The following is a 25,510-nucleotide window of genomic DNA, read 5'->3' as shown; positions in this document are numbered from 1 at the left end:
AAATGAAAGAATAGGTTTGGGGCTTAATAACTTCTGTCTAGCAAGAGCCACAGGGCAGCATTAGTGCTTATTTTCTTTCTGCAGATCAGGCCTTATAGTTATCAGATCCCAGTATTTGTGGTTCATAGAGACAAGACTAGTCTGGTCTTGTTATAATCTAATCCCTTTTCTAGCCCACCAGGTTCTTAGTCTCTACCTAATGCAGTCTGCTGTTCACAGTTGTATAATGCACTGGTTAGCCAGTTTGCCATCCATGCAGATTTACTTTATTACTTCCTGTGATACAGCTCACAGGAATCTAAAGTTGAAGAAATGCCCATGGTCTGCATTTGAGGTTGGCACCTTACTCAGACGGTACTGATCACCCCTCGGGTTTCTTGTGGTGTTCCTTTGAATTCCAGCCAGACAATAGTCAGACACATGTGAGTTTTGGAGAAGTGTCATCAGAAGCATGCTTTGTTCCTGTTTAAATTTAATACTGCTTAAATTTGACCTCATTTTGATGAGAGTAGTGCAGTTTATATCAGCATAACTCAGTACTGCAGCTGACAATCTTTTCCCCACACCCAGACCGTAAGCATCCATGCAAGTACACAGTAACCCACATCAGGGAACCAACCTGAGTAAAACCTTTCTTTCTCACTTCCAAAACCACTGGATTCAACCTGAAAAAGCCAGATCCCCAAATCCAGTTCATAAGTGCAGTGCAATACAGGAACAAGCAACTGCAGATAGAAGCACTTTTCTAGTACTAGCTTACATCAATTTTAAGTTCTTGTGGAAGACTGCTGTATGTCCCCTCGTTGTGCCCTGCTCCAGGTTGTCCCAGCAGCTACTTTAGAGTACTATGCTCAGCCACGGTGCAGCTCAGTTTCATGGAGCAGTGGCTCAAAGTTTGGACTGCAGAGGCTCTCCTATTTCACACTTTCTGAACTCTCTTTAAGTTGCAGGTCCTGTTGTCAGGCTCCAAGTGAGCTGATGTGGGACTTTAAAGATCACGGGCTACAACAACTGTCAGCCTACAGGCTGGCTCCAACTCTTTCCCACTTGTTGGCATTTAAGCTAGTGATCATCCCAGAACAGGGTCTACACAGCAGCACGTGGCCATTTTTTGCAACACTGTTCTGTATGTTCACCCTGACACACACAGAAGGAGAAAGAAAGCAATGACCTGGATCTGAGCAATTGAGGCCTGACTGAGAGAGATGAAGAAGAGAACGAAAGATTATTTTTCTCAGAGATTCTTCTGTTACCCATGAGTTCAAGATAAAATAAACCCTCACAGCAGAGCTGGCTACTTCAGGAACAGAAGAAAAACTTTATCTGGAAGCTTCACATCTGAACAGTAACTAGTGGGCAGGTGTGAATCTTTGCTACTTTTGGAGGTATTTGGAGCTCTTGTGACACTGCATCATTTCTCTAATTTGGTTGAAGTCCTGTGTGTTGCATTTTAACAGCATAGGTTCCAGAGAACAAGCAATGATAGCTGCAGAGGAACTGGATGTTCCTTTGCACTGGCAGCCACATGAAAGCTTTGGGATTAACAGCTTCCTCCTACTCTCTCAACACCTTCCCATCCTGGGTTTGACAGTTGCATGCAGAGAAGTTCAGGTGTGTGTGCAGGTATGCAATCTCTCCTGCAAGTGTAACAGGTAAGCCAGGACAGGGAAAGAGGACAGATACGCCATATTTAAAATCTGACCAGACACTACTACTCCTACTTACTTTTACCCTTGATTATAGCTCTGTATGCACAAAGTCTCCCTTAAGCCACAGCAGTGACACAGTGCTCTGCCATAACGCTCACTGGGAAGTGCTCTGACAGTGTGGCAAGAGCTGGGAGCATGGATGAACTGAAAGAAGCAGCCAGTTCTACATGTTCTGCTCACTGCAGTGTTTCACCCTTTAAAACCTCATGACAACTCCCTGTGATTTCAGAGGCTCTTCTCATGATATCAACGGTCTCTGTCAGAGCAGCCAGGTGAACGTGATCCTGACAAGACTAACTATAAATGCAGCTCATTTACTGTTATTGCCGGATAAGGTTTAGGATGGTTTTCTATTAAAACAAACCAACCTGAAAAACAGATCATTTAACAGAAGCTAAGTGTAAATTCTGAAGCAGTTTGAGGGCCAGCTTATCTCTGCTGAAGCAAGTTCCAGCATGGGATTATTTTCCTAAAACTGCTGAGCAGTTTGAAATCTCTTTCTAGGCGAGTTACAGGGATAGATGTAGCCCCAGCATGAACATCATTTTATTCCCCATGCATGAAGACATGCAATGAGGTTTTACCATGCATGAATGATGCATAAATGGGCCTAGATCCAGATAAGGGGAAGCAGATGTCCCCACAGACATCCCTTCTCTGAGGCATAGTAGAAAAACTCAGTGCAGTACTAAGAACAGGAGACAGGCCACAGATTTCTGGGATTTCCCCTTTTACTTTTGGTAGGAAACAGTGGCCCTGTTACAAGATCTGTTGCAAGGATTGTCTTCCTCCAGAGCTCTCAACTACAACTTAGATTGCTTTGAAATTTAAAAATAAGAGGAAGGCTCCGGAAGCACTGACAAAACTGGTCGTGACAGCAGCTTGGCACGGTTTTTTCTCCTAATTCAGCTGAAACCTCTCCAAATAATCAGAAAAGGGACAGAAAAAGAAAGGGAAAGTGGGGACTCAGGAGCCCCTGAGTTCTAACTACTTGTCATCACCAACACAGCCAAGTAGCTTAACAGCCGTTTCCGCAGCTGCACTCTTCTGTGCAGTGCTATTGCTCGCTGCAATATGCTTTGTATTACTGTACCAGAGAGACAGTCCGTTCCATAAAACTGGATAAGAAATGAATTAAATACATTTATGCTTTAAAAAATTACAACATAACATTTCAACAGTTGTGATTAATTGGTATTTAAAATAGAGAAAAAAAATAAAGCCATGATGCATTACTCACCCCATGGCACTTCTGCTGGGACCACATTCACAAGGATAATATTTACACAAGGAAAATTAAACAAAACCACAACCAAAAATCAAACAACTGTTCTCAGGCACACAGTTACCTGGGGCCCTTGTTCAGTTCTGGCATCAAAGGGGTCTCCAACGAGTCGCTTCTTGGCATACTCCACGCTGCGCTTGACAAACTCTGGATATATTTGCTCCTCCACAAACACTCGGGAGGCAGCCGTGCAGCACTGCCCTTGGTTGAAGAACACGCCTTGATGGGCACATTCCACTGCCAAGTCCACTGCAAAATGGCCCAGGAGGGAAAAGCATTACCACATGCCCAGTTTCAGCCTTCGAGTGTTTCCAGACGTGTTTTTTCCTTTCTCTTTTGAAAGACTCTTTAAAAAATGCTGACAATGGTCCACACCCATTGAAGACACCTACAAGGCCTCATACTGCCTCCAAACCTGATTTCTTATTATTTCCACCCCATTTCTTGCCTCTTGTCTTAAGCTCTAGTTTGCTATAGGCCCTGATACTTTCCTTCCACAAAGACTAACTGAGGGCAGTAACAAGTTTTTCTTGCTGTGGGAGTTCAGATGTGGATTCCTAGATACTGTGCACTGGTACCTGAAGACTAGTTTCAGTTAAAAAAAACAATGTGCCTTTCTATCATACAGCCAGCTCAGACCAAGGCCTTACAATGCTCACTGTTAGCAGATGGCACAAATACGATCTCTGCTGTGCTATGCAGGAGAGGGGAGGGTAGTTTCCCCAGTCCAAATAGTATTTTCCAACCACTTTGGTGGTCACAGGTTACAAAGATCTCCTAGTGCCACTCACAAATGCAACAAAGCCACAATGGAACATGCAACATGAGTCCTGCAGACCCTCAGGGTAGAGGTGAAGGCTGGATTAGATCAGATCTTACAAAACTCTCCTGTCAGAGTAAGTCCTGCAGGGGCGCTGCACTTCAGAAAACTGCTTTCCCCACTGCTCAGCTCAGGCTCTGCAGTACTGCCCACCAAAAAGAAGGCACCATAACATCAGAATCACAAAGGCAAGATTTATCTGCAACTGCTGCTGGGAAGGCAACAGTATAATGATATCCTCACTTGCTATTGGAATGGTCCCTGCACTGGGCAAGGGCTCCAGTGAAGCAGAATGGCATCCTGCTCTTGGACAGGGAGTTCCTCCAGCCTTTGGGGTAGATGTAGTGGCAAACACCAGTCCTGCCAGCTGCCAAAGGACAGCAGAAGCACACAAAAGCACCATACTCAGCATCTTACAGCAGATAAACACAGCAACCAATACTTACAGTCTGCATCTGCACACACAATGCAAGGGTTTTTCCCTCCAAGCTCTAATGTCACCCTTTTGAGGTTGCTTTTAGAAGCAGCTTCCTTGATCAGTTTTCCAACCTGTAGCATGGAGAAACAAAGAGGATGTGAACTGTTTCCTCTGAAAGTCTTCACTCAGTGTTGTCAAGTATGATGCTAATACTGGCAGAAGAGCCTGGTGGGTGGCTGAAGCAGGTAGAAGTCAGGGATAACATTCTTAAATGGTTCGAGTTTCCAAGTATTGAGAAGTGCTAGGTCAAAACCAGGCCCAGAATTAATGTCTGGTTTAGTCAGATCTGAAAGAGCTGTGTGAGAGAGCTACCAAAACCATACCGTGAAGTTATTTGCTACCTAGAGCTGCAGAACAAGATACTTTCCACCAAGTGCAGGCTAGCGAGCAACACTGGCAATCAATGGGGGATCTAAGGTTTACGAATTTTATTTTTAACAACTGGGAATTCAACTTTTCCCAGGCAGGCTGCTATCTGTTACTGCTCCCATACCAGAAAGTCACACAGAGATTTTAACATTTATAAGAAAACTACTTCTTTCCACCAGTCTAGGTTGAGGTGTTCCACACACGGGAGTAGCTGAGACATGTTCCTTCCAAGGCAGTACCCGAAGGTGTCAACAAACTCTGTCTAGCTCTGCTGTGGCACTTTCTGCCCAGGAACCTGCTCTGACCTCCTGGTGGGATTTATGTGGCCACCCAAGGGAAGGACTTACTTTGCTTCCAGAATTTAATCAAAGTGATGTCAACCTAAGAGCTCCCCGTCCCTCCCCCCAAAAAAATTACTTCATGTTCAATGTCTTCCCCCAATTCTGACTGACTCTTCTATTTCTTTTTTATACTGGTAACACCAAAACAGTGATTTCTCTTCCCATTTTAAAAACGAGAATTCCTCAGAAAAGCATTAATCAAGGTTCAGGATCATTTAGTAATCTAAGTGTGTTAGAAACAGTATGAGTTAAAACTATTTTGGGGTTTCAATTGTTAAGGCAGGTTTTGGGGTGTTTTTGTTTTTTTAATTATATTTGAATTTCCTCATTTTGTAACTGATTTTCTTGTATTTTACCTTTGCACATGGCAATCTTAGTTTCATTTCTATGTAAAAATACTATTGTTCTGTAGTGGAGGTATGAGCAAGGAAAGCATGTGACAACTGGCTGGCAGTTATAGGTCTACATTTGTCAGGGTTTGCCTTTGTAACTCCAGTGAGACTCCTGAACCTAGCAGTACAGATCATCTCTGCTCACTCAGTGGCCTCCTCCTAGAGACAACAGAAATAAGTGATGCATCATTCTGCAGACACACATAGCTTCGCAAGAGGCTCTACTACACACTAGCTGGCCAAAGAGAAGTAAGTTAACAGACTAAGGGAAAGGAAGAAATCTAAATGGGAAAATTCTCATGGAGTTTAAGATCAGTATTTCCAGGCTGGCACTGAGTCCAATCTGGGGCTTAAAAACTAAGTCAAAATGTATTTTGAATTAGTTTCACTTCCTGGATCGGAAACAGTAGCATTATGCTGCAAGTGCTGCAGAGATGCAGCTGAACTCACAGATGGGTGGAGGGGGAAGAAAACACTTCTAAATTACATATGCATTAGCAAAGAATCTGTCTCCCTTGGTGTTTCCTGCACACCCATGGATCAGGAAGAAAAGCACAGTGTTGTTTTTGCCTACAGGCTCCAGCAGCTGAGATTTTCCTTCTGCCCCTAATCCACTGGATACTCCTTTTTCATTAAAAACCCAAACAGATCCATGTGGGCTGGATGAGTCTATAAATTCTATTGTTTTCACACAGCCAGCACCTAATCTGGGCTACAAGTTTCTGACCTAGGATTTGGAGACACGCATTTGGCTGGGAAAACTCCGAGATTAGACCAACTATCAGGAGAGTAGAGATAATTGTGAACTTTTAATTTATTGTGTTAATATTTGTTCCCATGATCCTATACAGAAAAGGAGGCTTAACAGACCTTCTTCTACGGGATAAGGGAAGCAGTTAGCATGTACCCAAATCCACTAGATGGTACTGTTGTTAAATCCAGCAGCTCTTGAGTGTTCAGCGAGCTACCTTTATGACCAAGAATACCATTCAAGGCAATTTGTCATCATTATGCAATTAGATTACACTAATTATGAGGATACATATAAGAATGGATGAACTTGGCAAATGCCCAGCAAGAATAATGTTACTCGAGGAGATAAAATGGAAGAGACTATATTTCACCCATTGGTGTCAGCAATTCCATTCTTTGGACACTCTTCACGCGGAGGCACATATATTGCAAGAAAAGTCTCGAGCAGTGAGTGGAAAACCATTCCCATTTCTAGACAAGCTTTTGTTTGAGGATTTGCAGCAGTGATTGCTGCAGACAAATTTGTTTGCATGCCGCAGCTGTGCCCGATTTGTTGGACATGGCCAAGCCATGCGCTCCTTTCACTCTTGTAGGTACAGAAGAGGGCAGCTGCAGGTTTCTGTTAATGCAGAGGTCTCACTTCCACCCCTCTCCTTATCAAGGCAGCTGTAGCTGTTTACAGGAAAAAACTGAATAGAAGGTGCAAGTCACAAAAGAAGCTCAAATGTTAATCTCACCCACGTCAGCAGAGGAAGCCTTGGGCACAGGGCCATGTTTTTATTTAAGTCCTAGTTCCTCAGAGGTAACTAAAGCTGAGGAAGAATTGTTCAGGGCCCTGACTGACATGTTTTCCAGTTGCACACGTTTGCAGGGCAGGACTGGTGGGCAAACTTGCCCAGAAGCTCAATCAGGTCAATGATGTAATGTTAAGCCACTGCCAGCCCCTCCTGTAGACTGCCTTACCTTAAGTCAGAGCATCTATTACTTACAATTCTTACAGAAATGTGGCAGTTTAGCGAAACCCAGCTAACAGAGATGTGAGATTATCACAAGCACAAGGACCTGAGTTGGACAAATCCCAAACACTTCTGAGAAATCCTGTCACATGGAATGTGATGGAAAACAGCATCAGCTCTACAGAAATTACTAATATTTCATTGGTCCAGTCTTATGTGAATGACAATTTTAGATGAGAATGCAAAGAAGAACAGGAGGTGTTTTAGGAGAAATCCATCTCTTACCTTTGTTGAACCAGTAAAAGCAATTTTATCAATGTTGTGATGGGTAGAAATCGCAGCTCCAGCTGTGGGGCCGAAGCCTGGTACAATGTTCACCACACCTGGAGGGAAGCCCACCTAAAACAGAGGTTAAAATCTCTCTACAGAGCTGTACTTGAGTACTCTGGAGCTGATCTGCACTCCTGAAAGTGCAGTTCAGTTCTCAGGAGGCTTGAAATAGTTGCACAATATACCTTGCAATTAAGAATTGCAAGTTGCAGACAAGGAGACCATATCAGATATGTCATTGTTTTCCAGACTTTCCAGTAACATGGCTGTGTGCTACCAGCTGGAGTAGATGTGGGTGAAACTAATGGCCATGCTTAGGAAATGCCAAGTTTCAGAAAAAATTCTTGGAGAAGTCCCAGATTCAAGTCAAATGAGAGTGAGTCTTTTGGCCAAACTTGGCCCCCAGCTACCGCTGTGCAGCTGAAGCCAAGGTGGAACTGAACGAAAGTTTGTTTTGAACAAAGGTTGACATTTGTGGTTCTTCAGAGGCCAGATGGATTCAGAAGTCAGTAAAAGCTCACTAGATAATGGGGCTAATAAAATGGGAGTACAAGAGCAGATGGTAACAGACTTATGCCAGTTTCCACCACATTTACAACCTAGATTAGCCAACCAATAATTTTGCCAGAAGAGACAAATGACAAAACTTCAGGTGAAATTCTAGTGTGAGGAGAAGTGTGGGACTTACTGGTCTGTTTTTACTTCCTGAAGCAAGAGTTTCAAGGATTATGCTTTTCTAGGTCAGCCCTCCCCTACTACTAATTGCATCTCTACCATTTCTAACAACAGAATTCCCTTATATTAAATGTGCACTTCATTTCTTGTGGCTTTTTAATACAAAATCTTAATAAATACTGTTGCTCCTTCCTGATACAGAAAAAAAATGCAAGTAATTGCTCACGTACTGTCTTGCAAAAAATCATCTTAGTAAGATTTTTTTTTCCCCTGTTTTTTTCTTCTCATCAACTAGAATGGCAGTCTGATTTTTTCTATGGACACGACACTGATAAAAGTGAGTTTAATAGAGTTTGCATATTGGCTAATGAGTTCTCAAGAAAACACTGCATGTCAGGCTGTGCAAGTAATGGTGTTTGGAATCAGCAGCAAAGCCACAAAGAAACAAAATTTGGTTTAGATCACCCTGAGACAAAAAGTTTTTTGTTTTTCAGCAAAAATGAAGGCCAAAATGTTTTGGTTGGCTCAAAGTTATTTCATTGAATCTAACACATAGCTTTGATTGTGTCTTAACATCTTCTGCATCCTTTTAAAGATGTAAAGCAAAAAAAAGTTTAACCTATTCTTCTGAAAAACTGCAAAGAATTTAGCTAATTTTGGGTGGATAAAGGAGTATCATAAAATAAAATAATTCTACTCTAATTACACTTCTTCCTTGAAGGACAACTGTGAGAAACGGGCAGCTTTGAATTTCAGCTCAAATAATGAATTTCACCAGAATCGAAAGTTTTTTTGGAGGGAATGTTATCCTGTGTTTGGGGAGCTGTACGTCAGACAGAGTGAAAAAAACAGCGCTGTGGCAGGGCTAACTACAAGTCATGAAAACTGGACACTACGCTCACTCGTCTTGTATAATTTTATTAAATCAATTAACTGCAGGAGATACATAACTGGCAGTATTTTTGCACTGCCTTTTCTGACGGAGGAGCCCTGTCAATTATTAACATATCCTTCTACTTTCTTCCAGGCTAAGCCAAGAACAGACACAATTTTCATTATCATTAGACTGAGCCTAACAAACAGACTTTACCAGTTCAGAGGCAAAAGTTTATCTACAACCCTTTTAGTTTTCCTCACAACTAGTCACATAAGTGGCTATAGGAAGCTGACCCCTCCTGCAAGATACTGTGCATCTTCCACCACTACTGTGTGATTAATAGACCTCAAGGCACCTGAGATCCTACCTCACAAGCCCTAAACCAATGTTTTGAAATCCCAGCCTATCATCTTCCCTTTATGTCAGTACTGAGTTGGCTTTAAAAGCCAGATGTCACTAAATTATTCTACGAACTGCAGAAATCATGAAGAATTGTTTCCCATGGCACTCTGTCTTGGTAGAATTACCTCACTTAAAAATGGTATAAACACAACGCTGCTGTCAGATCACACTGTCTTTTGTCTCCTTGTCTAATAAAACTGAGCTGCACACTTTCCCTTATTTGAGAGAGGGGAAGACAAGGCAGAAGAATAAAGCACCATTTTTCCTCTTTGCAGCTTCCTGGGAAAGCAGCTTTCTGTGATCTTTGCTACCTCCTAGCTAGCCACTTCCAGTTACGAAAGCCTTTGAAAGAGAAGATTGAAGAGGGGTTGTTCTCACTTTCCACTGTGAGGCTTTAACATTTTTAAAAACTAAAATCCTACACAGGCAATTCAAAATACAGTCTTGCTTGTGACCTTACAAGAACAGTACCTAGACAGGGTGTTCACATTTCCTCACCTCCTTGATCAGCGAGCCGATGTACAATGATGTAAGAGGAGTTTGTTCAGCTGGCTTAATAACCAAAGTGTTTCCACAGCACAGTGCTGGTGCCATCTTCCAGACCAGCATTAGCAACGGGAAGTTCCACTGCAAGAACACAAGGCTGGTCAGATCAACCCAGCACAGTCACCTACTCACTTCCACACAGTATTTCCTCCACCTTCACAGAGCTCAGGGAGAAAGAAGCAACTGGGAGGACAGCCACAAGCAGAAGTGGCTGCTAATGATACCACATTTGCTTGGACTATGGAATATTACTTCCTTGATTTCCCCCTGAGACCCCAAATATTGCTGGCAGTCCTCAAGCTAATCCTGCAAGTTGGACAAACGTGCATGATGGGACCTCGGTCTTTACTTCATGTACACTTTGTACAGAATTTTAGTTACCCAAGGAAATTGTGTTGGAGGCAGTGTTCTGATATGTCACTTTTGTACACCATCCTTATGTGAGGGAACTAAGAGGGTACAATTCTTCACTGAAAAGAACTAATTTTTCCATGTTAGGTATTGGCTGAGTAATTAGGAGTTATACAATATCATTCAATTCCAGGTTTATAACTAGGAAACTAGCAGTGGGTTGTTCAGTCATGGAAATCAAGGGGAGGTCTTGCACTCCCTTCAAATTGTAAATTGCTCCTTTCCAATTAGTTTTCTTATTTGGAATTAGAAATCAGTCCACATCAGTTTCCTCTGTGCTAATCTCTTTCATAGTCATGCATTATTTGTAGATCTTGGAGACTATGCAAGAAGTGGAAAATCTAGCTCACGCTGAATCTCAGAAAGGTCATTTGGCAGCAGAAAGGATTTCTTCATTAAAAATAATTAATGCTGCTTTAGGGATAATGGAAGCAAGCCAACAGTAAGGGGACTTCTTGTCAAGACTCAAGCCAAGGGCCTTGGGCTATCAACAAATAAGCCAAATATGTCAGGAATCCACAAACTCACACTTACAAATAAATTAGCAGTGTTGCTTTTAGGAGATGAGTTTTGTTCTAACCCAGCAGCCCTGAGACAAAGCAGAATTTAGTGTAATGTGCTATTCTTTAACATCCCTCCCCCTCTTTCCCAGACCTGTTTCGTTTCAGTGATCTTCTCAAATGGCCACATCCCATGATTTGCCCATTTGTCTTTTTCTCCTAATCCTTCTTGAAGGCTTGCCTTTGCAGCTTGAGCCATCCACACCTGCACTACTTTTCTATACTTTTAGAGCATGACATAACTCCATGAGGAGCTTCCTGTTGCAGAATGGCTGGAGAAAGTAATAGTAAAGGATTCCAGGGCTGTCTCATGCTAGCATCTTGTGATAAAACTAAGTCATATGCTGCACTTTGTTAAGAACCTCCCTTGTTAAGAATGTTGGTTTAAATATAGTCAAGTCACAGGAAAAATGGAGGACTGTTAATTGGTCTAGGAAGACATGCAGAATAGTGACAGTATCTCTTTAACAAGTAGGAATATGCAAACCCACAGACTGCTGGTGGTAGAGATCAAACTGGGAAAAAAAAAATTGGAGGGGGTTTGCTCTACACAAATCATAGAGTCATTAAGGTTAGAAAAGACTTCTAAGATCATCAAATCCAACCATCAGCCCAACACCATCATGCTTACTAAACCATGTCCTGAAGTGAACCGACAACAGATGTGGTTTTGTTGACCCCAGTCATGCCTTTTACAAACAGGTGAACTTGAGTTGAATTTGGTTCTGTACTTTCTGTCATATTTATTGCTGAAGTAGGGTCAACCTGAAATATTAGAAGTCCCACTATTTCCTTTTATAGTGGCCCTCCAAGGAGTCCTATATGTAAGTTTTCCAAAAGGACTGCTGAGTGACAAAGGTGGCTGAAGTGTGATGGGGAGATACCTTTTAATTGGTGATCACTGTGAGGAACCTGATGTTTTGATCTTAAGTCACAAATTCTAGTTGCTCACAAGCAGTCACATTGCTTGTTTAGCCAAAAAAGCTGTGCAGAAGTGATCATGCCAAACACCTGATAACTAGTACCAACCACATCCGACTTTGCCTCACCCTGACATTGCTAAATAGACTGTACCTATTACTGAGGATTATAAGCTCAGTCCCCCGAAGCAAAAAAAAAAAAGCAAAATTTCTCCAGTTATCTTCGGGAATTAGTCCAGACTGGGTATTTGTAGGGTCCAGCAAATCCAATACCCCACATGCATTTCTTTCAGTCTCTCATATAACCTTATCCCAAAGGTAAAAACCTTCCATGGATTCTTATTGATCCAAGTATCCAAACTGACTATCTTGGCACACCTCCATTTGCCTCATGGCCTGCAGGATACCACATTCAAAGCATTTTACAACCAGACAGGAACAAACTATGTCTCCCATGCAGCTGTAAAGCCTTCCTGGCTGTCTGTTTAAACAGAGCAAGGAACACACACTAAAACTGGAGGTATTCCAAGAGCTAGCCACACTGTCCCCTCAGCAGAGAATGAGACCTCGAGGAAAAGAAAACTCTATTCAGTGAAATTTAATCACAGAAAGCTCAGAGAACAGCCAGGAGTTATTAATAATGGATATGACTTAAAACTCAAAACTATGTATCAGCACTAGGCAGCAAAAACCTAACACACGTAAGGACAAGATGGTTGTCCTAGCAGTGCAGGAGTCGGAGAGCTCTGACTGGTCTCTGGTGTCGGGTCAGCCTTACAGAGGAACAGAGCATCTGATTAGGAGACCCGCCCTTCTATTGCAGAGGACTTTATGTTGCTAAGGGCAATTGGCATGGCGGTAAAACAAGAAACTGCATAAGGCAACTGAGATGGGAGTTCCCTGCAGAACAGCTGTCCTTAACTAGGAAGCAGATGACTGCAGGGTAAGATTGGGAGCGCTTCAGTTTTGAGGGAGATGCAGAGCACCATCACTGCTACTTACTGGAGTTATAGCTCCACAGACACCCATCGGTTCGTGCCTGGTGAAACAGACAAAGTTTTCATCTGCAAGACAAAAGAGTAAAGGAAGACTAAACAGTCAAAAATCCTTGCTTCCACAGAAAGAGTGTAAGACAACTACACTCTAACAGTTTGGGGACACAGCTAAAACCATGTTAGACGAGAACCCTATAGCTGTTCATCTTAACCCATGGCTCCGGGACATTCCAGGTGGATGAAAAGCTGTTTGAGAATAGGTCTTCTGTTAGCATAAAAGCCAAACACTGTTCACATTCACAGTGGAGCCTTTTAAAACCAGGGGTTCACTTTCTTCTGCAATCTCCCTGTGTCAGGCTGAGGTGGAGGATAATTCCCCTCCACACTTGAAGAACAAGTACAAATTTCATTCAGATTATGTCTCACAGAAAGAATCAAAGCACCTCACTCCCTGAGGGGAAGAATTTTTAACACTATTTTGTACAGGAACCATATTTAGTGTAACAGGGATTACTTGTAAGAAATCACAAGAAGATGAAACTCTAGGAGTAGAGCAACACCATTAATCTTAAAATGCTGCTATTACTCTTTCAAACAGAAAGGATGTTTTCCTTACAAATTCATTCTTGCCAAAAACCTAGCTTGATTGGAAAGACCTGACAGAAAACACGAATATTTCCAATTATAGTTTTTGGAAGTGATCTCAAATCAGGACCAATGAGAAATATCCAGGCAAGAAAAAGCTGCACATTACCCTAACGGAGGCCAACAAGAGAGCTGGAGAGGGACTTTTTATAGGGACATGTAGTGATGGGACAAGGAGTAACGGCTTCAAACTGAGAGAGGGTAGATTTAGATTATCTAGAAGGAAGTAATTCCAGACTATGAGGGTGGTGAGGCACTGGAACAGGTTGCCCAGAGAAGCTCTGGATGCCCCATTCCTGGATGCATCTAATAAAAATACATTCTGAGATAGAAAGGAAATGCAGGGTGTTCTGCAGCGCTTCAGAAACTGCCCTTTCCATTCTCCTCCCTCCTGCCCCCTCGAGGCTGATCCCATCCCAGCTCTGAGACTGGGTCTGAAGTAACTTACCCACTGGGATAGTTCTCCCCTGAATTTTATCAGCCCATCCAGCATAATATCTGAGTGTCTTTATACAACCTTCCAGGTCAATGAAATATGCCTGCAGAAAAGGTTTTCCTGTGTCCATTGTTTCCAGAGTCTGAAAAAGACAAATTGCATGCACTGTCAGCCAAGTTAACATTTTTTTTTAAAAAAAGCTTTTAGAGAAACTCCTTCTCAATTTTATTTCGCCTTGTACTGCAGACATGGGGTTTCCTTCCCTCCCCTCATAGTTAAGGAAGAAGCTTGTTAACGCAAATAAGGTAGAAGGGAGCCTAGACCAGACAACCCAGATGAATGCAACAAGCCGCCTTTTTTGGTGATTGCAATGAAAGTGCACCTTCTGGAAGCCCCCAGAAGATGGTTGTGGGTGGGAAACAGGGCTGTGGTCTAGGGCACTGTTCAGAAATGATGCGTCATGACTTTGCCACAATTGACCCTCCAACACAGATGCTCTGGATTCCAGATGGTGTAACTGAAATCAGTAAGACCCACTTTCCTTTTATTTGGAAATCTGGGGTTTGGGGTTTTTTCGGTTTTTGGTTTTTTTTTTTTTTACTTCATAGCCCTAAAATCAACCTCTGAAAAGCCTCTTTTGTCCACAGGATGATAGAAAGCACATTTTTTGCACAGATCTGGTAAAGTAACCTTTGGGCACAGAACTGTGTTGAGACTAAAACAAGGGAGAAGTTGCTTTACTAATGCTGCACTGCTGCTAAGCATCTCTAAAAGAAGTCCAGTCTTAGCCTGTGTCCTTCTCACTGTTCTAGTCATTAGCTCAGTGAATGCTTTGTTCTTTACTCAGGTCATTAAATGTGATAGTGGTGCAAAGGGCCAGCACATCCATAAAGGAAGTACTATCCCTTGGTAGATTGAAACATCTTTGTTTATATATGAAGTCATACCCCGTCATCTTCCACAGACATCACTGTCCAAACAGCACTTGAACAGACATTCCCCTTGGAACGGCTAGAATTGTTATCCACTGTGCCTGCTAACACGACTGATTTTTATAAGTCATTACTTAGCATGCAGCCAAGGCAGCTATGGCTGGTTTTCTGCAGTGAAAACAACAATGCCAAACAAGCCCTCCCAGAGCAGAGTGACAGGAGGAAGTTTGAAATGAGTGTCCTGGCTTGTAGAAAAAGGAGGGTCCTCTTAAGTCACATCAAAAAGTGAGCAGAAAATGAACAGAGGGTATTCAGACACACACACACACACACTTTTCCTTTTATTTGCTGGCCAGAACAGCCTTCAGACGTGAATGCTTTGGCTTTGTCATATGGCTAAGAAACATTGTTGGGGAAAGAGACCAAGCTCAAAATAGTCACACAAATACAGTCTCCTAAGTACATCCCATGTATGTTTAGTCTTACTGATTGTAGTGGGACATTAGCTCAGGACCTTATACATCTAACAGCACAAAATGTCATAAATGCCATTCCCCTGAAGACCAGCAGAGCAGAAGTGCAGTGCTGAACTGGTGAGTGCTCAGGCCAAGATCTTTGATATGGATGGACAACAGCTCTAAGCTGAGAGATGCTAGGATCTGTGGGCACAATTTAGGAAGATGTTCAAGGCCCATAGAGTTAAACACTTCTATCAGCTGCAGCACATTTTAGCTGGGGTCCTTCAGGACAGGATGGGGAATCATTAGCAATGGTTATTCAGTGTAGAAGTCCAAGTTTACACAGCTTCATGGCTATAAAGAGATTTTCCTGAGCCAGTACATTCAGTAGGGAAAGAAACAGTTCTCCCTTACACACATTTTAAACTTTGGATGACATCCAGCAAGAGAAACACTCATTCCAGCCCCGCATTTTAGGGGAAGCTATTTGCAAAGAAGTTGAACTGGCCTTGCATTTTTGCAATGGAGGACTGATACAGTTGTGGTGGGTTGAGGGGAAGGAAGAGAGGGCCATTTGTGTTTTTTGTTCTTGTTTGGATTTTATTGATGGCTTCAGGTTTGTTTGTTGATGGCTTGGTTGTTTGTTCTGGTGTTTGTTTTTTTTTAAGATAAGAACTGGAAGACTGCTATGAACAATGACGACTTACACCAAGAATGTTTATTGCTTTGAAAATTTAAGTATTAATATCTGTAACCACTTCAATAACTAGCTAAAGTTTTGGAGAAGTCACTATAAAGAAATACTAACAGCCTTCTTCCAAGACCCCTAAAATCATCCTGCAGAAGGAGGAAAACAAGCTATGACTTCTGTACATTTTCTTCTGCCCTTTGTAAGTGGAGAGAGAAGAAAAACATTAGGTAGATACAGATACAGCAAAGTTGGAGGGATGGAGGCAAATTATCAGCCATCCATTGATCATTTACCACTGCCCACAGTACTTACTGCCAGGATGACTCTGTCTCGCTCAAGAAGATCAGCCAGTTTGTGTAGGAGTTGTCCTCTGCTTAGGGCATCCATCTGTCTCCACGGAGAACCCCGTTGGAATGCTGCCTTTGCTGCTTCCACTGCATTATCCACATCAGGCTAGAACACACACACCCCACCCCCACAAGAAAACCTTAGATTACAAGGACAGCAGCACAGAAACCCCATCAAGCTACTTCCTAGATGATCCTGTGGTGGCTGAAAACCAAGCTGTCTGACAAAACCACTTCCATTTTAGTCCTGGATTTGGATCCAAGTCTGCATAAGTTCTGGGTTAAGCATGGGTTGATAAAAAACACCTTGAGGCCAGAGTACCAATAGGGTCTTTCAAAGGTAATTTCATACAACTGATTTGTTTATGCAATAATCCAGAATCACATTCCTGTTGATACAGGATGTAAGTGACACTGGAGTAGGATGGAGAAACAGAACCCCAATCCTGCTTCCATTACAGTTTTGCTAAGTGGGACAAGCCATTGGACCACATGAATCACCCTCCTCTGACAAGAGCGGGAAGGAAAGTCCCCCATGAGAGAGATAACCATTTTATCCAGGGGAACAATCACAGCTCAGATCCCACCATTAAGTCCCATTGGAACCCATGCCAGTAACAGTTAATACTAAAAAAGCTCCCTTGGACCCTAGATTATACTTCCAGAATGTTTCCACCAGACGAGCAGAGTTTTGTTGACAAAGGCATTTCACCTACAGGCTTAGCTCCACTCTCCCTTCTACAGGCTTTATCATGCTTTTATCAGGGCCAAATCTAAATCTGTTTACCCAAGTCACGATTCAGGTGGGCAACAAACTCCACCACCACCCCCAGAGAAGCTTCATGCATTTACACTGGCCACAGTATGACCTCACCCCTCCCTTCTCCCCACATACACTGATTGAAGAAAAAAAAAAAAAGAGTGAAGCCAAGGCAACCACCTGACCCAGTGAAATCAATGGGAACATTGCCATCAGCATCCACAAGGCCAAGACCATACCCCAAGCATACATAAAGCATACTTTGCCCAGGCTTTGGGCAGAATCCTGCACTATGTAATATCTGGCACAGCCCATGCCTCATTTCAGCTGATGGAGAGCTTGCACCTCGCCACTATATGAGGATCAATGGGAGGAGAAAGGAAGGAGGGTTTCAGGCCTTGTTTGTTCCTTGTAGCACTTCACCAGTTGCTCTCATTTAGGTCTTATCTCAATCTATGTCTAGACACAATTACAAATTAAGTGTCAGCACTGATCCAGGTTCAGCCACCCTCCCCTCATGGGGGAATGTTTGGTGCTTAAACAAGAAAATGTTATGGAGAGACACGTTGCCTTCTTACAGAAGTTCATGGAGAAAAAGGCAAGTTATTACCCACTGAAATGGCACCTTACACTAAATTTGGATCCTTGCCTTCACAAAATTTCAGAGTTTTGAAACAGTTTGACCTATGCTGCCAAGACGAGAACTCTACCCTTTCAGAAAGGTGCTGATGGGGAAACCATTGGAAGAAACTTGTGCCGTTACAAGGGGTTAAGAATGGCTCTGGTTAAGCAAGGGTGCTGGCAAGGCAGAGGTAATGAGCAGCCACTGTGCTTAGGCAGGCATGTCCTGCCTGGCCCACCACTCACAGGCAGAATGGGCCTTCAGAGTCGTTTTCTTTGGCTGAGTTGATCTAGATTTAAACTGGCACAAAGACCAGAAGGCACCACAAGCCACTGCTCACTTAGGTACTCCCCATCATACCCAACAGGATGAAGACTCAGGCTGAAAGAAGGCAATATTTCAGGTGACAAAGTAGACAAAAACAAACAGGAAGTGTCAGGTTTAAACAAGTCTCCCCTTAATTATCTTCTGTGACCAGGCTGGGAGCACTGATGTGCAAAGCATTGGGTCTGCAGTGGTGGAGGCCACAACACAGTATGCCCTTGGTACCAAGAGACCTCCCACCACCCTGGCTCTCACAGGAACAGGGATGAGATGGCTGTGCAGGCAGAGGACTTAAGTGCATGTCTAGATCTTCCCCATCCACTAAACAAAAGGCATCTAAGCCCTGTTGCAGGCTCCTGCAAATATTAGCTGCCTTGTCTCTTTTCTCAGACGTGCTAGGCACACATAGTACCTTGGAGACTGCAGTCACTATCACACAAAAATAAAGACTTTCTCAGAATACGCTCAGAGGTAACACCACCAAGTGAGATCTCGTGAGCCTGCACAGCCTCAATAGGCCTGAGAGACCAGCAAAACCAAGGAAATTCTTCAGGAAGGCTGAAATGCCATTCTTAATCCATCCTGTTATGACTAGGCATTAAGGGAGTCTGAATGTCGTGTTCATTGCAGGCATGTTGCAATAGGTAGGCACAATGCGTGACAAAGACTCATAACTGTCAAGGTGCCAGGGACACACTGGTATACAAAGCCACAAGGATGTCTGTGCATCCTGGTGCTGAGTTGCAACCTATACAGATTTATTGACTATTACATAAAAAGCTCTGCTAATAGAATATTAAGATTGTAAAGTCAAGCACTGCAGCACTGGGAAATGCCTGCAAACTTTCATACCCACCCTGGATGTTTGCATTATGATACAACCCCAGTTACACAATCACATACCATCTTCCCCTGAACAAACTCACACTGCTCTTTGTTCTAAGCTACCTCCTCCACCTTCCTTACCTACCTCAAGTCCTACTCATTGCAGCTTCATATCTGTCCTGCCCCTTTTCCTCTCTCATCCCTCATCTGCCAAGCACAGTCCAATGAAGAAAGTTATTCCTTCTGTTACAAACCTGGCAAAGACTCAGATGCTAAACCATTATTGGGGAGGCAAAAAGCCTTCAAGCATCCAGTGGAAGCATTTGCCATTTTATTTTCAGCGCTTCTTTTTCCACACAAGACTGGGATAGTTGGCGGATAAAGCATCAAGGGCAACTCTGTCTTAAATTCTGTAACTAAAGAACAAACAACAAAACCTTTGCTCCTACCCTCATAAAGACTTGGCCAAGTTTCAGCACTAGACTGAATTGTCATCACCGAGATATCAGCTGCCAAATTCCCACCCCTCACATGCAGCCTAAGCAAAACACTCCAAACAGCTGGGGAGGGGCAGGTTTCTGTTCAGGGCTAGGGAAGTGGAGTCCTGCTCCCAGCCTACTCTGAAGGTAGAGACAAACCTGGCACAGTACAGCTGAAGCCAGAGCCAGTATCAGGAACTGCCACCCCTGCAGTGGTACTGACCAGCACAAACTAGTATGGTGGCATATGGGAACAAGACACTGGAAAACTCACCACTTTCTGTAGTAACTCCACTGGACTGGAATTACAGACCTAGGAGGGGATGGTCAACCAGAACAGAGGAAGTCTCAGGGGACTCAGTTTGCCAGAGCACAATGGGACATGGTAAAGTGTCACCAGTAGGCAAACACTTAGTTTAGGACGCTTCTCACACATTATTCTGCCTTCTACCTAATCCAGACCCAGATCCAGGTCTGACCCCACTTTGTCCCTCTCAAAAACCTACTTACAGCAAAAGAATGTTTGGGGCTTTTTTTTGAAAAAGCATCATGTAGAACGGTAGAAACGGCTCTCATCATCCAATATGCAGCAAACTTACATTCCTGCCTGCAATTATTTTATGCACCAAAGAGTCAGCCACATACACTGACCATCCATGGGCAGAAAGCTCCATTGATTGGCCCGAAGGAAAAGTTTACAGTGACTCTCTTGCAAGCTGGAAGCTGAAAGCCATCCTTGAATTCAGGCAGGAGCAAGCCTCAAGGAGGCAAGCCACAAAATTGGCCTTTTAGTTCTGTATAAAATTCTTTTAACCAAGTCATTAAGAAGCAGGCTTGGAATACTCATGTGATGCTCTGTAACTGCTTGAAGAGACACTTAGCCAAGGGAACAATAACAATGTCATGGTTTCTGCCTAGAAAAATATAGTTGCATCAGAGTTAGCTTCAATTCCACTGTTTACATGCCACTGCAACTAAACATAGTTGTGTCCTACCCAGTTAGTATAAAGAAATTACACATAATGTTTGGTTCTGCCTCAATCTATAATTGTCTGACAAATGCATAGATCCCCCATGGCAATAGGTCTCAGAGGCTGGCTGCTTTAGCATCATTCAAAAAAAGAACTACTGTCTTACACGCTATTTGGATGCAGGCTGGAGACTTGTAGTGCTAAACAATTTCCATTCCATCTGCAGAATGGTCAGGCTCCACACTCTACACTGTGTAACACCGGGAAACACATTGCCCCTGCTCAACTACTACTGCACCTACTAGGAAAGGATCCCCAAGGCAGCAGCCTGGCTGGAAGTCAGGTATTTGGCCTCGCAAATGTTGCACAAGCTTAGATGCCAAGAAAAAGATACCACAGCACAGGGAGAAATGCCCACATTGCCCATCACTTACTAGCCACAGCAATGAGCAGGCAAAGCCCTCATACAGCAAAGAAGCTGTGAATCACCTTCCCATGATATATTGCAGAAAGCCAGCTCTCGGGCCAGCTCCTTCCCATAGATCAGGCCAGTTGGCCCATACATGATGAGCTGTTTTGGACAAAAGGCATCACATCTGATTGTTCTTCACATTGTATTGTTACCAAACCAATTATGACCTAGGCTAATCTACAGCACATAAGGGATGGGGGCTACTAAAGTTCCGAGATACTAGTTTGGCTTTAAGAGTTGCCACGTTTGTGCAGGAGGCCAGAACCCATGATACCAGCTGGAAAAGCAGCACCACAGCAGCACATCTAGTGTCCCAAACCTTCAACTCACAGTCTGGCCAGATGTATGCTGCCATTAAAAAGCCAGCTTTTCCTCTGTGTGATTCCTTACAGGAGGAAGTCACTTGGAAACTACCTTTTACACTGCCTTTCCAATGACACTTACCTTGTCTCCTTCCTCAATGTCACAAATTTTCTCCAGCGTTGAAGGGTTGTAGGTGGCAAACTTCTTTCCACTTGTAGACTCGTGCCATTCATTGTTGATAAATATCTGAAGAGATAGCAAGGGGAGTGGGACGGGGTGGAGAACAGAGTGATTGAGACAAAGCAAAAAGCCACAAGTACTCCTCAAAGGTCCTGAGGTTCTCCTGTTACCACTGATGGCAGAGTCCAGCATGTTCAGTCTCTCTCCCAGTGAGACTGTTCGCGATACAGACAGTATTTATCCAAACTAGAACTGCAGCCAGAGAACAGACAAAACAGCCTTCATACACCCAGTTAGTTTTGAGCAAGAAGACAGAGGATGGGGCCCACACACTATAACACCATAATTTGGCAATGAGAAACAGACACTTTTTGAAAAATATCTCCATGGGAACAGCAAATAGACACCAAGAGAAGCTTGTATGGTTCAGGCAAAAGGAGCCCCTTGTTACAAGCTACAAATGAAACATCAGTGTACAATATTACTTGGTTATTCATATTCTGCCCTGTGCTACTTTCACGACTTCCCCCCCCAGCACTGACCAGCTGGCTCAGTGCCACCACATCATGGCTTGTCACAGGCCAGATCAAGCCACTCACGTCACTTGTAGTTGTCTGTGACAAGATTTAAGTGTTTCAAAATACTGCATTTCCAGAGCAAGAACAAACAGTCCCAGTGTTGCGTAACTGAAAATGCATTAAATACTAGAGTGTTGTTACTCACTGTAAACACAGCATTAATACCTATATACAATTAATTGATTCAACATGCATCTTATCCACACTGATCTAATTTGGCTGTGTTATATTTTATAAATATACTTTAAGTAAGATTAGATGAAGTAATCTTTATTAGTAGCCCATTAGCAGCTGGAAGCTAGTCCTTTTACTTGGAAGTCATCCACACTTGCAATCTTGTTTATGAGTCTCTACACACCACAAGGAGATTAATGTTGCATCCCTTGCATTCGGAATTCCCACTGCTTTGGGTCATAGTTTTCTTTCCTTGCTATTTCTGCAAAAAGCAGATGTAGTTGGCATAAAAGCTGAATTTTTGGACCCACCTGTTTCAGACAGGCCATGAAAAGAAAATTTTGCCAAAGATGTTGCCAAGTGAAGTCACAAGAAGAGATACAATGTTAGAAAGACTAACTTAACAATAATACTCTCAAAAATCTCTATTATCCAAGTGCTGCATTTTAACTTCAATTTTCCTTTGTTTCACTAACAAAGAAAGTAACATTATAAGTGTGGGAGATACAACAGGGTCTTTAAAATTACAGCATCAGGTATATGCTTACAAACTAAGGACTGGGGAAAAGATACTGTTTTTCCTCCACATTCATCGTTACCTTTATGCAAAAGGGTTGGGATGGGAAAGCAATGTTCCTGTAAGCAACAGTAAAACACAAGAGTGACAAGATCAGGCTGTTTTAAATGTAACATATATGTTGGCATAATTCTAAGTATCACACCACATAGCCCAAGTCTTTGGTGCCAGGAGTTGAAATCACACAGAAGAGCGTATCAGCCATTCACGCTTCATAACCAGCATTTGAGACACTGGATTGTGGACAGATCACTTCCATCACACATCCATGACAGACACTAAGCTGCTCAATACAAGATCTTTGTTGAAAATTTTTCCTTTCCCCCAACCCCGTAACTGGTAGAACTGAAAACAGAAATCTCCGCTAAGCAGAGGAAAGTGTGCCGTCAGCTGTAAACATCTGGTGAAACTCCATAGAAAACCCCTCGCAGCTTTAAGAAAACTGACTGCTGCTCATTTTCTTAGATGCACTGGGAGCATCAGATCAAATGTCAAATTCACACCTTTAACATTGGTTTCCGCTTTTAAGAGACTACTCTGATATCTTTAGTGCACAGTCTCTGACAAAACTGGAGAATAAAAACACACATGTTTTAAAGCACACACGACTGCAGGATCAGATCCCAAAGGGCTATTTAAAACTGTTCACAACAATAAAAAACAACAAAATCCAGAACATTTAGATGTTTAAGAACTCTAATGGCTGTGTCCATTTTAGACACAGGAAGGTGCTGTTTGTGCAGCACTACGCCATTCCACAATCAGCAGCTGTAGATCCAATTTGCAGATAAATGGCTAGATTAACTTTTAACATCCCAATTTTATCTATTTTTTCTTCATAAGATGATCTAGTCCAGTGATTACTACTAATTGCTAATCTGTTTTAGTACTTTAGATGCATAATTCAAATCAACATCTCACTGGATAAGCTACCGCTGTTTACTCCTCATGGCAAGAGAATCAGCTTCAAGTTCTGCATTTTTCTTTAATGCTGATTTCAGAAATTTAACAGTAATTAATATGCTCGTTCAGTCCCTCCAGCTCTTTTAGTCCAGCCACATACTTTAAATTACGGCAGTCAAGGCTGCTTAGCAGTGTAACCAGCCGGGATATTTTCCCTACTGCGCAAGACAGTGGGTCAGGCTGTTACAGAACAAAAAGACTCTACTATTGCAGAGTTATGGCTGCGCTAGGGAGCAGGGATTTCTGCAGCAGCACTCAGCACTGCACCAACACCAGCCTCACCTCTGGGAGGGAGTTACAAAGTTCAGGAGCCTTTGGTTAAGCCCAAAAATGTAAGGAGCAACAGTTTAAAGGTTGTTTAAAGAGAAGCTCAACGGATAGCAGAGTTGCAGGCTTGTGTGGGCTTGCTGACCGACTTCTCATCCTGCAGAGAGGCAATAGAGGATCTCTATTGGGACAGCAAGCCACCAACAAGACCTGGGTGACCACCACTCCCCTTCAGGAGTTGTGGGGTGGCCTCATTCCTATCACAGAGCCCTTTCACAAGGCCCAGTCTGGCAGGACAGAGGGTCTCCTCCATGTTCCGTGCCTCACCAGGGCACAAACCCAGACCCTGATGCTGAGCCCCCTCCCACTGCAAGGGAGCTTCATACCACATCCAAGATAGTCAAGCGGCTTCCACGCAGATAAGCCTCTTTTTGCCCCTGCCTCCATCCAAAGCCAATTTTGCTGTGCATCAGCATGATGCTAAAAGCATTCAGCGTGCAGGTTTGTGAGCGCTGGGGAAATAGCAGCAGGGTGTGCGGGAGGGGACAGGTCACCACAGCACCACAGCTGTTACAGGTCTGCCGCCACACAGCCATTGAGAGATGAAATGAGCAGCTCCACAAATATTTTCCTTTCTCTTTTCCTATAATCTGGTTTCTCGGGCTTTATGGTTGGGGGCACCTGCAGCTCCCCTAGAAACATCACATTGCCTGTTCACTGCAGTCACCCAACTGCACTTTCACCCCAGCCACCTACTGCCCAGGGAGGCAGAAGACTAGAAGAAAAAAGACAGTAATAGAGAAAATGTTATATTAAAAAGAATAACCCCCTACCACCGCCCTGACTACACCGAGCACAGCACAGCCCCCTGCCCAGCTCCCCTCGCCAGCTCACTCACCTTGGTGTACTTCACCTCCAAGCCCCGCAGCGGCCGCGGCAGAGCCGGCGGCACCTTCCTGTCCGGCTGCCCGTTCTCCACGGCGCCGTTGAGGGCGGCCATGCCCGCGCCTCGAGCCCGCGCCCGCTCTGCCGCTGACAGCGCGCGGGGACGCCTTAAGAGCGGCGCGCGCCGCCGCCGCCGCCCGCCCCCATTGGCCGCGGCCCACGCCCCGCCCCGCCCCCTGCCCCGCCCGCGCTCCCATTGGATGCAGCTCGCACCTCTCCCCGCCCCCCTGCCCCGCCCACGCTCCCATTGGCTGCAGCCCGCGCCTCGTCCCGCCCCCTGCCCCGCCCGCGCTCCCATTGGGTGAAGGGCTGGGGTCTCCTCACGGGGTCCCCCTCATGGCTCCTTGCAGGGCTCTCCCCTTGGGGATTCTTACGGGGCTCCCTGCAGGGCTCCTCGAGGGAATGGCTCCCCGTAGGGTTCCCCTTATGGCTCCCTGCAGGGCTGCTGTTGGTGATCCTCTCTTAACTCCCCTTGGGCGCCCCTCGGGGATGCTCACGTTGCCCCCCATGGGGCTTCCCTCAGGAATCCCCTCTTGGCTTCCCCTGGTTGTTCCCCTGAGGATCCTCTCTCAGCTCTGTGCAGGGCTCCTCTCAGGGCTCCCCTCATGGGTCCTCACAGAGCTCCCCTCAAGGATCCTCTCATGGCTTCCTGCAGGGCTCCCCTTGGGGATGCTCACATTGCTCCATTGCTGCCCTCACAGCTCCCCACAGAGCTCCCCTCGGGGTTGTGGCAGGAGGAGCC

The 25,510-nt window shown here is 44.0% G+C and overlaps 1 protein-coding gene across 1 annotated transcript in view; it reads right to left on the bottom strand.

The window, feature by feature from the left end:
• ALDH1A3 (aldehyde dehydrogenase 1 family member A3) overlaps positions 1-24,873 on the bottom strand; it is a 37,712-nt gene extending 12,839 nt beyond the window's left edge. The window contains exons 1-9 of the mRNA XM_069867145.1: positions 24,722-24,873; positions 21,226-21,330; positions 16,294-16,434; positions 13,913-14,042; positions 12,827-12,888; positions 9,886-10,014; positions 7,389-7,502; positions 4,261-4,363; positions 3,059-3,243 (exon numbers count right to left, since the gene is read on the bottom strand). Of these exons, the coding sequence (XP_069723246.1) occupies positions 3,059-3,243; positions 4,261-4,363; positions 7,389-7,502; positions 9,886-10,014; positions 12,827-12,888; positions 13,913-14,042; positions 16,294-16,434; positions 21,226-21,330; positions 24,722-24,823 (1,071 nt within the window). The 5' untranslated portion in view covers positions 24,824-24,873. The remainder of the gene's footprint in view (positions 1-3,058; positions 3,244-4,260; positions 4,364-7,388; positions 7,503-9,885; positions 10,015-12,826; positions 12,889-13,912; positions 14,043-16,293; positions 16,435-21,225; positions 21,331-24,721) is intronic.
• Positions 24,874-25,510: the final 637 nt, after the last annotated feature.

This window comes from Phaenicophaeus curvirostris, chromosome 12, assembly GCF_032191515.1.
Source record: "Phaenicophaeus curvirostris isolate KB17595 chromosome 12, BPBGC_Pcur_1.0, whole genome shotgun sequence".
NCBI lineage: Eukaryota > Metazoa > Chordata > Aves > Cuculiformes > Cuculidae > Phaenicophaeus > Phaenicophaeus curvirostris.
The sequence above is the reverse complement of the archived record's forward strand: the minus strand, read 5'-3'. Positions and strand labels throughout refer to the sequence as shown.